Genomic DNA, 16338 nt, shown 5'->3' on the forward strand with positions numbered 1-16338 from the left:
ACATACCTGATGCCTTTCAAATGTGTGCTACTCATGATGCTGTTGTTTTTCACACATGAGAAACATGCATCTATAGCTCAGCTATTGTATCAGCAAAAAAATGAATTAGTCTCAATGCCAAGTTTTTTTTTTGCTACAAGGACATTTCTTGTACTTGATCTAGAGGGGAAAATTGAGGTTGTACTTCCACACCAGACTTGATAAAACTTTGTACTAGTTGGCTAGGAATCCAACCCATGACCTTTGCACATTGCAACATGTTTTTGCATTAACATATCAAAAAATGTTAGGCAAGTTATAGGAACTCTTTAATAGTTAAGATTTACATACTAGTACATACAGATAAATTAGACCATTTTTATCAATTTAATCCAAAGTATGTGGGTAGGGCACTCTTTTAAATTCAGGTAAAAAAAGGCAAAATATGCATGTAAAGGGGTTAAAGAACAGGAGGGGTGAAATACCTGGAAGTGAAATGTTTGCCTGATGATCATGATAAATCAAGAAATAAAAACAGACTTTAGGCTTCAGCACAGACAGAAGTGGTCTGGAGGAATTTGTTTTCAGGACCATGGACAAGGCCCTCAGTGCACACTAGAGATGCGCGTATATTTTTGTGTGTTGTTTATGCTATTGAGCAATACATTATGATAACTTATTCCTTGCTTTCCCCAAGAACAGCCTTCTGTCTGGTAATAGCTTGAATAGCTACATTTCTTTCTGTGCACATAACACATGCAAGTTATTTTGACAACTTAAATAAATAGGTTTTAGAAATAACTGTTTTAGCCTAATCATTTACATTTATGCATTTACCAGATGCTTTTATCCAAAGCAACTTAAATCTATACGTTTTATAACAGTATGTGTATTCCCTGAGGATCAAACCCATTGCATTGCTAACATAATGTTCTACCAAATGAACAACAGATGCATTTATGTTTAAGTGCATTTTTAGGTGTACACCAGAGAACCCGTGGAGAACTACTGTATTTAATGAAAATATATAAAAATTGTAAAATCCCCAAACTCTAAATTTGCCATTCAAACGTAAATAAAACAGGAAGGCTTGTTCTTCATATGCACATAACTGATAAATGATTAAGAAGTTTGAGATGCTGTGTAAAGTTTTCAATGTTTGTGTATCAAGACGTAAGGATTGTCTACATGGAATCAACTTACATAAGTGACTGAAATTTCTTAAATCTTAAGGTTTAATTATTTCTGCTGATTAATATTGAGGTGTTTCTCCTTCTGTCCTTTTCACCTCTAGCCATCTTCAGGATTAAAAACCTGCTGGCAACATATTCAAAGTCACAGCCCAGTTCTTCACTTAGAGACTTATAAAAGACACTGGCCAGCCCTCATAACCTTCATAGTCAGCAGTTATATTGAAAAGAGGTGAGAAGATATGGGGCAAACTGTATAATGGGACCATTTAAATAATGCCACTAAAGAAATAATTTAGTGTTGTTCAGGGAGAGGGTTTATGGCCCTTTTAAACATTGTACAGTGGGAAGATAAAACTAGCAGACTGATAAGTTAAATATGTGTGAGTAGACCGCAGTGGTTCTATATTTTGAAAGTACAGTTGGTGTTAAATAAAAGATCTGCAACCATTGAGAGAAAAGCAGTAAAAAGCAAAAGCAAAAAATACATGTTTTGTGAGAGGATGGTCTTCTCCAAATGACTGAACATACGTGTATAATTTAAGATGGGATTTTACTCATCGCCGTTTGGAATTCAATCTGTTTTTTGGATATACACTTGAAAGAAAAAGTATGTGAACCCTTTGGGCTTACTTGGATTTCTTCATAAATTGTTCATAAAATGTGTTCTGATCTTCATCTAAGTCACAACAATAGAGAAACACAGTCTCCTTAAACTAATACCGCACAAACATTATACGTTTTCATGTTTTTATTGAACACAACATGTAAACATTCATAGTGCAGGGTGGAAAAAGTATGTGAACCTTTGGGTTTAATAACTGGTTGACCCTCCTTTGGCAACAATAACCTCAACCAAACATTTCCTATAGTTGCAGATCAGACCTGCACAACGGTCAGGAGATATTTTGGACCATTCCTCTTTATAAAAGTGTTTCAGTTCAGCAATATTCTTGGGATGTCTGGTGTGAATCGCTCTCTTGAGGTCATGCCACAGCATCTCAATCGGGTTGAGGTCAGGACTCTGACTGGGCCACTCCAGAAGGCGTATTTTCTTCTGTTGAAGCCATTCTGTTGTTGATTTACTTCTATGCTTTGGGTCGTTGTCCTGTTGCATCGTCCATCCTCTGTTAAGCTTCAGTTGGCGGACAGATGGATATAAGTTTTCCTGCAAAATGTCTTGATAAACTTTGGAATTCATTTTTCCATCGATGACAGTAATCCGTCCAGGGCCTGAGGCAGCAAAGCAGCCCCAAACCATGATGCCCCCTCCACCATATTTCACAGTTGGGATGAGGTTTTCATGTTGGTGTGCTGTGCCTTTTGTTCTCCACACATAGCGTTGTGTGTTCTTTCCAAACAACTCAATTTTGGTTTCATCTGTCCACAGAATGTTTTGCCAGTAGTGCTGTGAAACATACAGGTGCTCTTTTGCAAACTTCAAACGTGCTGCAATGTTTTTTTTGGACAGCAGTGGCTTCCTCCGTGGTGTCCTCCCATGAAGTCCATTCTTGTTTAATGTTTTCCTTATTGTAGATTTGTCAACAAAAATGTTAGCATGTGCCAGAGATTTCTGTAAGTGTTTAGCTGACACTCTAGGATTCTTCTTCACCTCATTGAGCATTCTGTGCTGTGCTCTTGCAGTCATCTTTACAGGACGACCACGCCTAGGGAGTGTAGCAACAGTGCTGAACTTTCTCCATTTGTAGACAATCTGTCTTACCGTGGACACATGGACATCAAGGCTTTTAGATATACTTTTGTAGCCCTTTCCAGCTTTATGTAAGTCAACAATTCTTGATCGTAGGTCTTCTGAGAGCTCTTTTGTGCGAGGCATGGTTCACATCAGACAACGCTTCTTCAGAACAGCCATCTCAAAACTGGTGTGTGTTTTTTATTGGACAGGCCAGCTTCAATCAACACATCCAATCTCATCACATTGATTTGACCCCAGGTTGGCTGACTCCTGGCTCCAATTAGCTCTTGGAGAAGTCATTAGTCTAGGGTTTCACATACTTTTTCCACCCTGCACTATGAATGTTTACATGATGTGTTCAATTAAAACAGGAAAACGTATAATGTTTGTGCGGTATTAGTTTAAGCAGACTGTGTTTCTCTATTGTTGTGACTTAGATGAAGATCGGAACACATTTTATGACCAAATTTATGAAGAAAGCCCAAAGGGTTGACATACTTTTTCTTTCAACTGTATGAGCCTTTTAAGTCTATATGTCTCTCTCTTCTTGTCCATCTGTATGTGCGTCTCACCCAAAAACACCTTCCAGTTCTGTAGTCGGGGGATTGTTTCTTTTCTGGGATAAAATCAAGAATCCTGGCATGAAGCTGCTTGATGTCCGCCAATCCAAGAAGAAACCCACATAGGCATTAAAAAGAAACTTTGGGAAAAAGCTGCCAGAGAAAGAAACTGAAACGGAAGAAAAAACATAAGGTTAGTTAGTTATTTCTTTTTGTCAGTTTGCCTTATGTAGCATTTTGAGTTTTTTATGGTTAACGTACCTTAATTTAAGCTTATTAACCGCCCCTCAAGTACTGTATATATTTGGCACAGATCCATTGAAAGAGAGTCTAATCCCCGTGTCTGGCTGTGAATGTGTCGTGCCCCTGATACTTTGCCTTGATTCAGTCAGTCCTTGATTAAACAGTTCAAGAAATCAGGTCAAGTAGGAATACAGATCAACAAATTCCCAAAGTGTCACAAGGACCAAATCAATTATGTGAGGATTAATGTGTGCTCATTATATATATTCTGCTCGATCTGTAGGGAATTCTTTAGCACTGGGAAATGTGACAAAAAGGAGTTGGAACTAGGGTGTTAAGGATAAATAGGACACAAACGCTGTCAGAAGGGGTACGGGTAGAGAGCAGAGACCCTTTCATGGTGCCTCTGCAATATCTGATCATACAGTATTACATTATTCCTATCCCAACCGTGTTCCTCATCCGTTGGGTTGCTGGTTTTCTAAGTAATAAAAGCACGAGCAGGTAACTGGATCAGTGCCCATGGAAAGCTGGATTCCCTCCATCCTCAGCTCAATGCCTTTCACTTGCATCAGGGTCAAACTGCCTCCTGAGTGGTTATTTATATAAAGACACCACACATTTCCCATTCAAGATCAATATAATAAATGAAATGGAGAGTGGAGGATCTGACATTATATAGATTTTTATTGTCCATTCGAAAAAAAATTGATTTACGTACCCTGCAACAGTGAAAAAAAAAAGTTATGACCAATCTTAAATAAAATGTTATGTACATTTTATTGTCAGTTCTGAGTGAGTTTAAAAAATGTGATTCCCTAATGCATTTTCTTATTTTATTGCAGTTATACTACGCATAACATATATATTCTCAGCCATTTAAACTTATTTGTGGATTTCCTTGGTTTTATTGAGCCCATAAAATAGCTGTAACGTGCAGCATTTTAGTATCTCACTACATTGGTACATGTTATATAGTAGCAAAACTCATAGGGTTACATACGCACCAGACCTTTATTATAATCCTTTGAATAATTTCGAAGATATAATAATAATGTATAATAACTTTGCTGCATTTCAGCTCTCTTCTAATAGCCTGCCTTAAATTGAGTTAAACTTTTGTAATAAATTTAGTCTGTCGGCAATAATGCATTCCTTTAAAAGTAGACTTTTCACCATCTAAAAGTCTTGGTGCTGTCTTCATATATGTATAAAGAAATCCATCCTTTATATTTATTTGTACATGTAATTTACAGACGGTCGAAAAAGGGATTTACTTCTTCACTTTTCATCATGTCAACATCTTTCATCCATGTTGACCATGCAGTTCATCAAGGTCCTGCCATTCCCCAAACTATTGGAATGTGGCAAGATTTTTCATTATGTTGGATATGTTCCCGGTGTGTGACCTCAGCAGACTAGAGTGGAGGGGACAGGTAATTAAAGTTTACCACAGAGAGATCACAGCAGACTAGCTTGAGGAAATGACAGCTGGGTCTGACGTGTTTGGCCACCACTGGGCCCCCTTCTGACGTACAGGTTGCAAAAAGAGCAGATAAAAGTGAAAATGAGCAGCTTAATTGAGTTTTCCTTATAGATCGTTCCCTCCCCCCCTCCCCCAGTTCTTCCCGTTGGGGGAACTGGGGCTGGTCCTCCAACTGAGAACTGAAACGAAGCCAAGTAGGCCTGACCCGATTGGTTGTGTCTGGAATTGACTCACACATAATTTGGTCTACATAAAGTCTCAGAATCAAGCTCAATACAGCGATGGCATATAGCTAAATTAGATTTGCAAGAAGACGTTAAAGGTCACAGTGTTTTTTAATAAAGTTATTTTTATGGAGAAGTATCGATTGAACCTTACTGGCCAGTTCTCCGAACTTAGATAAGGGCTTTAAATAAACATTTTCAATGCAACGTTGAGTGGTGGACCTGTTAGGTCAAATGTGTTTTTGTATAAATACTTGGAATGAACTGGTCACCCTTCCTTATATCTTGTACTATTTAGTTTAAGTGTGTGAACAGTATATTTTATATAGTTTTAAACCATTGCACATGTCGCAGGTAAACAAAACATTTTGCTTCTAGACTCTTAAAAATAAAGGTGCTTTAAAAGGTTCTTCAATGTCATAAAGAACCTTTTTTTGTCTAAATGATTCCATTAAGAACATTTAACATCTGAAGAACTGTTTTGTTTCACACAATGTTCTTTGTGGTGAAAAAATATTCTTTAAATTATAAAAAAGTGAGAAAGAGATGATTCTTTAAAGATGGTTCGTTGTGTAACCAAAAATGGTTCTTCTATGGCATCGCTGTGCAGAACCTTTTAAGCACCTTTATTTTAGGAGTGTAGTGTACATTTGTTCTGTATGTGAATGTAACTTTGAGCTTGAACTTCAAATGCAAGGATCAAAAAAAGATTAGGTTTAAAATTGAGAAATAAATAAGGTACAATTATCCATTCAACTAGTTTTATAGGAATTTGCTGATAAGAAATCACACAACAGGTCAACATCTTATTAATTTTCTAATTTTAGGCAGATTTAGTTTCTCACATCTGCTGGTTTTATTTTATCTAATTATTGGCGCCCAAGAAGTGTAAAAATTAAATGTGGTGAGAAATTATTTGAACATAATCCAGCTGAGGGTATGTGGGTGAAGACTCCAAGGAGGTAGTGAGTGAATCATAGTCTATCGTGGATCAATATTTTAAAGTATTTTTGAATTCTAACTTTCAAATCTGTGAAAGTGTTGTTGCATTAGACCTACACATATTTACAGGACAAGAGAGACAGAATGTCAATTTTTTTTCAAGTTCATATTAGATCAGCTAACCTTTGGTCATTGTACTTTTTTTTGCTTAAACACTATGATTCATTCAGTTATATATATCAAAGCATATATCATTACATAATATAGCCATTCACTCTTAAAAAACATTTTTGGTTCCACAAAGAAACTATTAAGTCAAAGGATCTTTAAAGAACCATCTCTTCCTTTCTCCTTTTTTCACCACAAAGAACCTTTTATGAAACAGAAAGGTTCTGCAGATGTCAAAGACTCTTTATGAAACCATTGATACAAAAAAGGTTATTCTATGGTATTGTGAAGCAATATTTTTAAAGCAATTATTTTTAAGAGTGCACTGGAAAGTGTCAGAGATTGCCTCTTAGTTTTTAAAACCTCATTATGCTTGAATTTGATTGGACGAGAAGTGCTCAAAGAGTGCTGATGAAAGATCCCAATTAACTCGTTCTTCACTGCTATTGCTTTAATGTGACCCTGCAATAGTGTTTCATGATTTCTGACTTCTTTACAATATGGTCAATTTGTCAAAAAACGAGTTGAGGGTATTACATAGTATTTCTATGGCATGTCAAATTAGCTTTAAATCATTCTTAGGACATGAATTTTTGATATCAACAATTACATTTTTACTAGTGAAAATTTTAATTCTTGACACCAAGAATAGAATTTCTACTGATGACAACTGCTATTTTTTTTCACTAGTAAAAATGTGAAGTCTTGATAAAAACCTGTTATGCCAGCTTTAATACCTTCTACCTAAGCTAAAGTGTCTGTTTTGTCATTCAATTGCTAGTTAAATGTTCAATGATCCTTTCCAAAATTCAGACATTTATCATGATTCATATGTCACCTCAAAAGAACAGTGCAATTAAACTGACTGTTCACGTCAAATATCTCATCTGACCTAAGCAGTGACGCGTGCAATTAAAAAGAGCAGCCTGACCTCTTGCAGCCCTCCCATTGCTTCTCAGGAGGAGACAGCCGGATCAATCCACGCGTTGAGCTCTGGGATGAGGTTTGCGGGTAATAATAGCACTAAGACGAGCCTGCTATTTATATGCACTGATTTTTTGGTGAGAAGGTGGGCAGGCGGAGATAAATCCTCATGATTTGCGTCACCAGTTACCTCAATTCCTAAAAACAGCTCTGAAAACACGTGAAAGCCCACGCAGGACACACACACACACAGCGAAAAATGTAGTGTTGCCTTTACTATTGGCGCTGTGTTTATCAGTAATAAAATGTTAGCTTTCTCTCAGTGAGTCAAAGCTGCAGGCATGCCTCGAGGGGTTACCAACTAGAACACAAAACTAGATTCATAAGTGACATGTTTTAAAAGAGCTCTGCCTGCTGTTTCTATATTAAACATGAAGACAAATGTAGATTCTATTCAGGTTCCTCCAATGAATAAGCATAACATAATGGTGTATTCTGAACTACTGAAGTCGCTTGCATCATTAGCACGCGGCTCCCACGTTGGGAATTGAAAAATCATGATGCTCTCCTCACAGAGCCATGACCAGACCTGCCTCACAAGTTGAGACGTGGCCCATGTCTGATGACCCTGAGAATGTGGGAGGTGTTAAAACACATCTCAGCATCTTGGCCGTTTCTTATCGACATTTCTGAGAAGCGTGATCTATCACAACAGGTCTGTGTGTGAAATGTGATGAATACTGTGGCTGGGAAGTTCACAAAGTTCCACAATCTCTCTTCAGACACTTCGCATACAGATGGCCTGCTTGTCTCTAATCTCGCTGTCTATCTCTGTGATCCCTGCACTTCTGGGACTTGATCTTATAAGTGTCTGTGTGTCTTTTTGTGTGAAATCCGAATCTCTGATTTTTCAGGCAGACATCATTATTATGTTAGTACTGTATGTGGTTAGCATAGCTGTAATGGTTTGCAGAAGATGTTTTGGTTAACGTTTTATGTAAGAATTGTACATTTATTATTGGTTATTGTAAGATTATTACTTATTTGTCCCCTAAATCTAAGTTTGATTAAATTGAAGAGTCGAGTCGATTGAACCTTCAGAGTTTCTGGATCCAGGAGACCAAGGATGACACAGACACAGAGATGTGCAGTTCAATCAGAGTCCAAAGTTTATTGAAAATAGTTCCCATATTTGTATTCAGAAAAGAGGAAGTAAATATGTCATTGAAACTATGAATATTATTCACGTGGGTTAGATCTTTGTTCTTAGAGCTCCTTATAAGTTCATTAGTATTAATGTTGGTTAGTTCCTTGTTCTGAACATTCTGTTAACTTGGTCAGCGCTTGAACTCAAGTAAGGTTAGACATAATTCAAGAACAATATTCATTGAAATACATTTCTCACAATATGGTTGTGAACAATAACCATTGCAATACATTTCACATAATGTGTATGGGACACAGGCAAAACCCAAATTCTCACAATTATAATGTGGAATGTGAAATTGAACCTTTAGCAGGAGGTATATGCTTTTTGTTCTTAAATTTAACTCAGGTTTTCATTTGATGTGTAAAAATTTTCGTTAGTTATGCATGCAGGGAGATATTGACGATTCAAGTCAGTGCATAATGTCTCAGCTTTGCCTTAATGTTGTTGGTCTACAGACCAATTTTAACAATCAAGATGGCTCTGAAACCCAGCCAGCTGTGGCCTTTTTCTTCCTCACCTGTTATTTTACCTTACCTATTCTACCTAATGTCTTTCTAGCAGTCTGCTGAATATATTTAGGTCACCGATTCAGAATCAGCCAATAGAGGATTTTAGGCAGACGCCTCAGAGAAAACTGAGAGAATCATATGTAAATATTTTAATCATACCAAGATGTTGTGAGATAAAAATGCTTACTAAGCATTGCAAAACTAGATTTATAGATTTTGGTGAAGACCGTCACATTTCTCAAGAACTGTACATTTTAAAGGACTGTTTGATAGAAACTAATGTAATTGGGTGGACAGGATGGATAGACACAGTTTTTAATTTAACATTAACTTTTTCATTAAACTTTACTTACATGTTAGATTCTTCAAAGTTGCCACTTTGGCCTTTATTGGAAATGTGCTCCCTGTTTGGCATTCCCTAATCTAGCCTCATTATTTGTACACCTGGAATGTTTTCCAAACAAAGTTCCAATACATGCTGGATGGTTTTTCTGTAAGCAAAAAATGTATATAAATATATAATTTATATTTGTCTATAAAACAACTTTAATTGAAACTTTTTGCGGTTCTGAGAAGCAAAAACGTTTGACTGGCATTGAATATGTAGACATAATTCTGTAAGTTTCTCCACAACAGAACAGAAAACTGATTTGATTAACCTTCCTACCACCAAATTAACAGACTTCTTGTTATTTGCTGGCCATTCGTTTACTCCTCCTCTCTTCCTCTATACTTCACTTTCAATATCAATCTGACTTTTTCATGTCTCTTCTGTTATGCATTTTTACAGTATATGTGATCCACTCTTCTGGCCGAACCCTCACATGTGCTTCTCGCTGTCCAATCACGCAAGAGTGATCATTACGGTCATACAAACGAACAGATCACCCTTCAAATGGCTATTGACATGCATATCAATCAATTGTGTTTGCTCGATAAGAAAATCGTTTAGGATGACAAGATAAGATACATTGCATCTGAAAGTCTCCTGCCATGCCAATGTTCTGCTCCTATACAAAGTCATACTGCACCCTGTTGATTAAATTACACAAGTTTGCATTGTAATCTGATTTAAAAACAAGTCGCTCATAATAACTAAGTTATCCTCAGTTTTTCATTCCCATGGCACATTGTAAACCAAGAGACATACCTGACACAGTGAAAATTTACAGTGCAGAGAAACTTCAGACCATTTTATTTGGCTTGATTGTTGTGCTTTTTGTGAGTGTGTACTAGTTTGCCCTACATTGTGGGGATGCAAATTGTGAATATTTTCTCCGTTCTGATAAACAACAAAAGATGTTCTGTCATGACAACTCTCAGGTTTAGAATGGTACTGTTCATGACATATAAATATATTTGGTCTTGGCGGAATTGATCTGCTACGCTTCTGCAGCGGATCAAGTACGGATTTTGCTCCACCGCAGGGATACATGCTGCTGTGTGCATATGAGGAATGCTGCTTCTGCACATATAACATATATGAATAAACCCCCATCAAAGCAGGAGACACAGAATGAACAATGCAGGCCAAGAAACAGAAACGCCCCCCAACTTAACTCTTATGGCCTAAGATGGCCTATGGTCATCAATCAAAACAGGCCGTCAAAGTCTGTTCTCTATATCAAGGATGCATTGAATGTAGCCTTGGGTGCATACGGAACCCGCTTGAGGTCCCAGAAGTCACTGAGGTGCGTCCATCCAAGTTCATTCTTCCGAGGCTGCCTCACAAATCCGGTCCACACGAGAACACAAGTCCGTTCTTTGCGTTATCGGAATTGAGAAATGGCATGTGAGCATTCATCAATTTGTCTTCCTGTGCAACAGTTACATCACTCTGTGTGGAAAACAACTTTGGTTCCTAGGACAGGCTGTACACCAGTAGAAAATACAAACTTCAGAGAAAGTTTATTAATTAAGCTTGTTCTAACATAAATTCCCTTTCTGTCGGTCTCTCGCCGTTGTGTCGAGAACGACAGATGGGGTTCGCCCTTGAGAACCAATAAACTCTGACTACTATAGAAAAGGCCAATGCAATTTGGTGAATGAAATTTGCATGCCGGTCTCCGCCCCCGGATGTCCAGTATAAAAGGAAGCCGGCGTGCAGCATTCATTTTTTATCTTTTGTTCTTCAGAGCCTTCGCTAATGACTACGAACAAAACGAATTCAACGAATTCTTCTTCTACATTGCAGGATCTACGACGTAGAGCAGCGGTTCGTCCCTACCTGCAGCGACCTTCCCCTGGGTGCCTCGGCGGTGCGGTACCCTCATCCAGGAGGGGGATGGACACGATAGCTGCTTCGAGTGTCTGGGCATGTGCTATCTACCTCTCTTTTTACCCAAACATATGGCTAAGAACAGGTATCTCATCAACCTTCCTTCTTACTCAAACACTGGTTAAGAACAGGCATTCGATCCATCACTAAACAAACACCCCCAGGGGGTTAGCTGGGCAGAACAGCCTTCCACCTTAGGCCGGGACACCATATAAACTATCACAGATAGCTCTAACCGGACCTAGAGCTACCGGACGTCTGTAACACCCCCTCCGTGGGCTGTTCCGTCTGATGTATCCTCATGACAATGGTTCCCACTCCTGGTAACCCATGAGCTTCCCCAGGTGGACCTCCACCTCGCGCTTAACTACTCAGTCCGCACGTTCCATGTCTTCTCCTCCATGGATGAGACCATACCTATGTCCACTATATACCTTCCCACGACCAACACACTGGAAGGTTACAGTTTCATGAAAGCTTCGAGATGATACTCCCAGGCCTGTTATCGTCGCTTCGCTAGAGATCGTGACACGATACAGCGTTGTGCCGTTTTCCATAGGTAACCCCATCTGTCGTTCTCGACACAACGTCGAGAGACCGACAGAAAGGGAACGTCTTGGTTACGTATGTAACCTCAGTTCCCTGATGGGGGGAACGAGACGTTGTGTCCCTCATGCCACAAACACGTATCGTATTCTGCTGCAGTCGTGAGAGGCTCTCAGGCTCTTCAGAACAAGAGGTAAATGAATGCTGCACGCCGGCTTCCTTTTACACCGGACATCCGGGGGCAGAGACCGGCATTTTTCATTCGTCAAATTTCATTGGCCTTTTCTGTAGTAGTCAGTGTTGATTGGTTTTCAAGGGCGAACCCCATCTTTCGTTCTCGACACAACGTCTTGTTCCCTCCATCAGGGAACTGAGGTTACAGACGTAACCAAGACGATAGTTATGTACGTCTGAGCGATACGTGTTCTAGACTTTTTGTTGCTCGAGCTGTATAAACGCAGATGGGTAAATCCTGCAGCCAATAGCTTAATATTAGCTCAAGCATGCAATGCAAGACTGCTAACTTAAACTTATTTATCTTGTTATACGGTTGCTCATTTTTTAAACTACGAACTGCATCGACAATCACTAGCCAAGATTTAAACGGAACAGCAAGCTCATTGGCTGCTGATATGGAAGGAACCAATCAGCTGTGCCGTGTAGTAAAGTTATTGTGTCAGATTGTCTTACAATTTAGGACTGTCTAGTTTCATGCCATAACATTTCTCTGTCATAACTTTCTCTTTGAAGAATTTAGGAAAACCATAGATCCCTTACAGTTCCTGTAGATAGAAAAATGTAGCTCAACCTTACTTGGGTATTCGAAAATAGTTTTTAGAGATGCTATAGATGCATGAGTACTGTACATTATGCATACTCTGTGCAATGCAGTAAAATCTGTTCCGGCCAAAATGAATGTGCACCTTCACTGGCTCCATCTAGTCCATCCAGGGTTTTTTGGTCAGCTTCAGCATCAGGAAGTTAAAGTGGTACGTTTTTGATTTAGAAATCCCCTTATAGCACATTTATGTAGAATATAATACAAGCAAGCCAAAAGTTTGAGTCAAACTGATTGACTCATCTCACTGATTGATATCAGTAGTGCAATGGAACTTTTTCAGTTCCAGGTCTCTGTGTGCTAGAGGAAGCTACACAGTAAATCAGATAAGAGCAACTTCCATCTAGATGGTCCTATTAAAATGATGACATGATGTACTGTAAAGACTCAGCATGTGCACAGTTCACAAAATGCAAGACATACTACAGTGAGGATGGTTCTGCAACAAAATTTTAACTGCCCTGACCTCAAGGAAAATCTTTTTTTAGAGTTTCTGAATTTTTTTCAAGTAAAGGAAAGCTTTCGACACTGCCATTAGTTTTTAGACATAAAGGTATGATTGGATGTCAAGGTTATACGTTCCTGTAGTTTTGCAGGACCTTTGCCAATAACTTACTGTAAATTTAATAACTACTTAATACTACTTTCCCATGAGTACTGTTACCAATTTGAATTAAACTTTACTTTAATTCAAATTAAAGCACTTCAAAATGAGCAAGAGGAGACTGGTCTTCTAATTACTGGCATTAGCACAGAAACACTGCAAAAAATGACATTCCTTCTTAGCATTTTTGTCTTGTTTTCCAGTACAACTATTCAAAATGTCTTAAATTACTATTCTGTACATTTACATAACAAGAAAATTGACCCAAGACATTTATTCTTGGAACTAGGATAGTTTATGTTTAAAACAAAATTGTAAATTAAATCTACAGTTATTTAGTGGCAAACCTGCTGCAAAACTACAGCAAAGTCTTACAGTGTGTTGTACTAGTGTAGTATATATTAACTGCATGCTATCAACTGCACTACTTCAACTATCATTTAGTTTGAAGTAGAAATACTTTCACACTTTCTCATCCCCAATGCTCATTCACACTTACAGAACAGTTAACAGCAGTGATGTCTTTCCTGTTTGTTCTGATATTTCCTGTTCAGTCAGTTGTTTCTTCCCATAATATGTTCAACGTTCATGCATTGCAGTGTACTTTGGAAACGCAGGTATGCCTTAGCAACTAAAACACACAGGAGGTTAAATATATTTGAATATCATTCAACTGAAAAGTAAAACCACAATACTCTTTTGTCTGGATTCAAGATGATCTGTCACCGTACCAAGGTTTACTTCCTGAGACTATACTTCCTCAGCCTATCTCGCTCAACACACATCAAGCTTCACATTCACATTAGCAACTGCGAGATGACAATGGAGAACCTGACCGTTTCCAACAGTTCTGTCTTTACTTCAGCGGGTGTGCTAACCACCAGCACTGTTCTGGGAGTCTGTTGTGCGCTGGGTGTACCAGGTAATGTGGCAGTGCTGGTAATGCTCGTCCAACATTTAAAGGAGGGAAGCTTCACTCCAAAATTGATGATGAGTCTGGCTGTCTCTGATCTGCTGAGTCTGATCTTTCTTCCTCTGTGGATCTATGCTCTCCTGAACGGTTGGAGTTTTGGCCAAGGTCTGTGCAAGTTTTTCTCCTACGTTGTGTACTGGAGTCTGTACAGCAGCGTGTTTTGCTTGACCCTGATGAGTGTCCAGAGGTACCTACAGGTTCTGTATTCGCAGCGGTGGGCTAAGCTTGGAAGACGTGGTGAAAATGGACTTATTTGTGGGATTTGGATATTAAGTGGCATTTTGGGCTCTTATGCACTCATTTATAGAACGGCTGGTCAGATTAAAAAGAAGATGCAATGTTATCCAGCCTACAGGAATCATCAAGAAAAAATTGCGATCATACTAATGGAGACTGTTGTGCTGTTTTTTTTACCTTTAACATGCCTCGTCTGCTTCTACCTTCGACTCCATAAACGTATAAGTCAGTCGTCTTCTTTCAACAGTCACAGGTTGACAAAACTGGCAGTGAGAATTGTTGTGACTTTCTTTATATTCAGCACTCCCTGTATGATCAACAACATAGTCCAAATAGCAGTGCCAAATAATTTAGATGACAGCAACGATGTAACTGGGGCTCTTTTCTTTATGAACAGTTGCATGAACCCTTTTCTTTATGCCTTCTCAGCCCGAACACTACGATGCAGAGATAAAGCGCATTCAAGCCATTCACACGATACAAATCCGAATGAGTAAATGCCTCACATGTCTAAAGTTATATCTGGTTGAATTTGCTAATTTCTCTCAATGTAAAACTGGGAAGTACACAAATACATTTCAAATTGTATTTAGTATTTTGATGTGTTCTAACAAGAGATTTTTCTGTAGAATAAAAACGTCATATTTCTTATCTCAGAAGCCGAAGTTAAAATCAGTCATCACTTGGGTAATGAAATGTGGTAATGCTGAGGTAGATATTAATCTCTTGAATAGTGCACTGCTCAATAAGGGAACTTTCCATCTCTATTGCTGTAATTTCCTGTCTAAATCATTTCTATTATTATTATTGTCATTATTATTACTGGTGTTGTTGTTATAATAAATGGTCTCTTTAGACCCTAAACATACCCACAGGTTTATTAAAATCATATTTAATTGAAATGAGTCCAACTATTTATGATACACAAATTCTTAAAAAAATGATTGCTTTTGAATAAATGTAACTGGAAAAATAATGCTATGCTTACAGTTTTAAAGACAATCTCCACCCAAAATTCTGTCATGAATTACCCCACCACCAAGCTGTTCCAGACCAAAATGACTTTGTTATGTTAGTAAATTGTAAGTTACTGACATTTCTGGTACATGATTGACTACCATAATACTGTAAGGAGAATTAAAAGCTGGTCAAAGGTGCCCTAGATGTTATAATACGGATGCAGACACGAGAACAGGAACAGAGGACCCAATTGCAGACAGTGGGTAAAGGGTAACAAGGACTTTAATAACAAAAATAAACGCGAAACAGAAACAGAAACCCACGAGCGGGTAACAAAACATAACAGCAAGGGTAGGAACAGGAACATAGACTCACTACCCTAAACTGGACTAGACTATATACAACATTAGACATGACAACAAATAACTAAACTAGACTTACATACTCTTGAACCGCAAGTAATTGTGCACCCTAGAATCATCTATTGGCCTTTATACTGCTTCAACATACGGTATAATTACAGTACACAGTTTGTATGAGAGAAATTTGACTATTCTGTATCCAGTAAACTGTAGCACGTGCACACCCTGATATTTGTGATTGTCAATTTTACAAATTTGTATTTGTAGCCTTTTTTACCTGTTCTGTATTTTTGCAGAATTTAGTGACGACTAATTACGTAAAGAAAGCTGCTATATAAAATTGGGCCAAAGGTGCAGAGGATGCCATATATTTACATGGCCTTAATCACTTCGCGGTATCGTTTCCGTT

The 16338-nt window shown here is 38.2% G+C and overlaps 1 protein-coding gene across 1 annotated transcript; it reads left to right on the forward strand.

Moving 5' to 3' along the window:
• The first annotated feature begins 14213 nt into the window (after positions 1 to 14213).
• Positions 14214 to 15424, forward strand: LOC130420077 (leukotriene B4 receptor 1). The gene has a single exon (XM_056747157.1). The coding sequence runs from the start codon at positions 14214 to 14216 to the stop codon at positions 15102 to 15104; it is 891 nt and encodes a 296-aa protein (XP_056603135.1). The 3' UTR covers positions 15105 to 15424.
• The last annotated feature ends 914 nt before the right edge of the window (positions 15425 to 16338 follow it).

The sequence above is a fragment of the Triplophysa dalaica genome, chromosome 4 (genome assembly GCF_015846415.1).
Source record: "Triplophysa dalaica isolate WHDGS20190420 chromosome 4, ASM1584641v1, whole genome shotgun sequence".
NCBI classification, from domain to species: domain Eukaryota; kingdom Metazoa; phylum Chordata; class Actinopteri; order Cypriniformes; family Nemacheilidae; genus Triplophysa; species Triplophysa dalaica.

Excerpts from the sequence above, each read along its gene's own strand:
- LOC130420077 (XM_056747157.1), top strand. The coding sequence starts at position 14,214 with ATGACAATGGAGAACCTGACCGTTTCCAACAGTTCTGTCTTTACTTCA.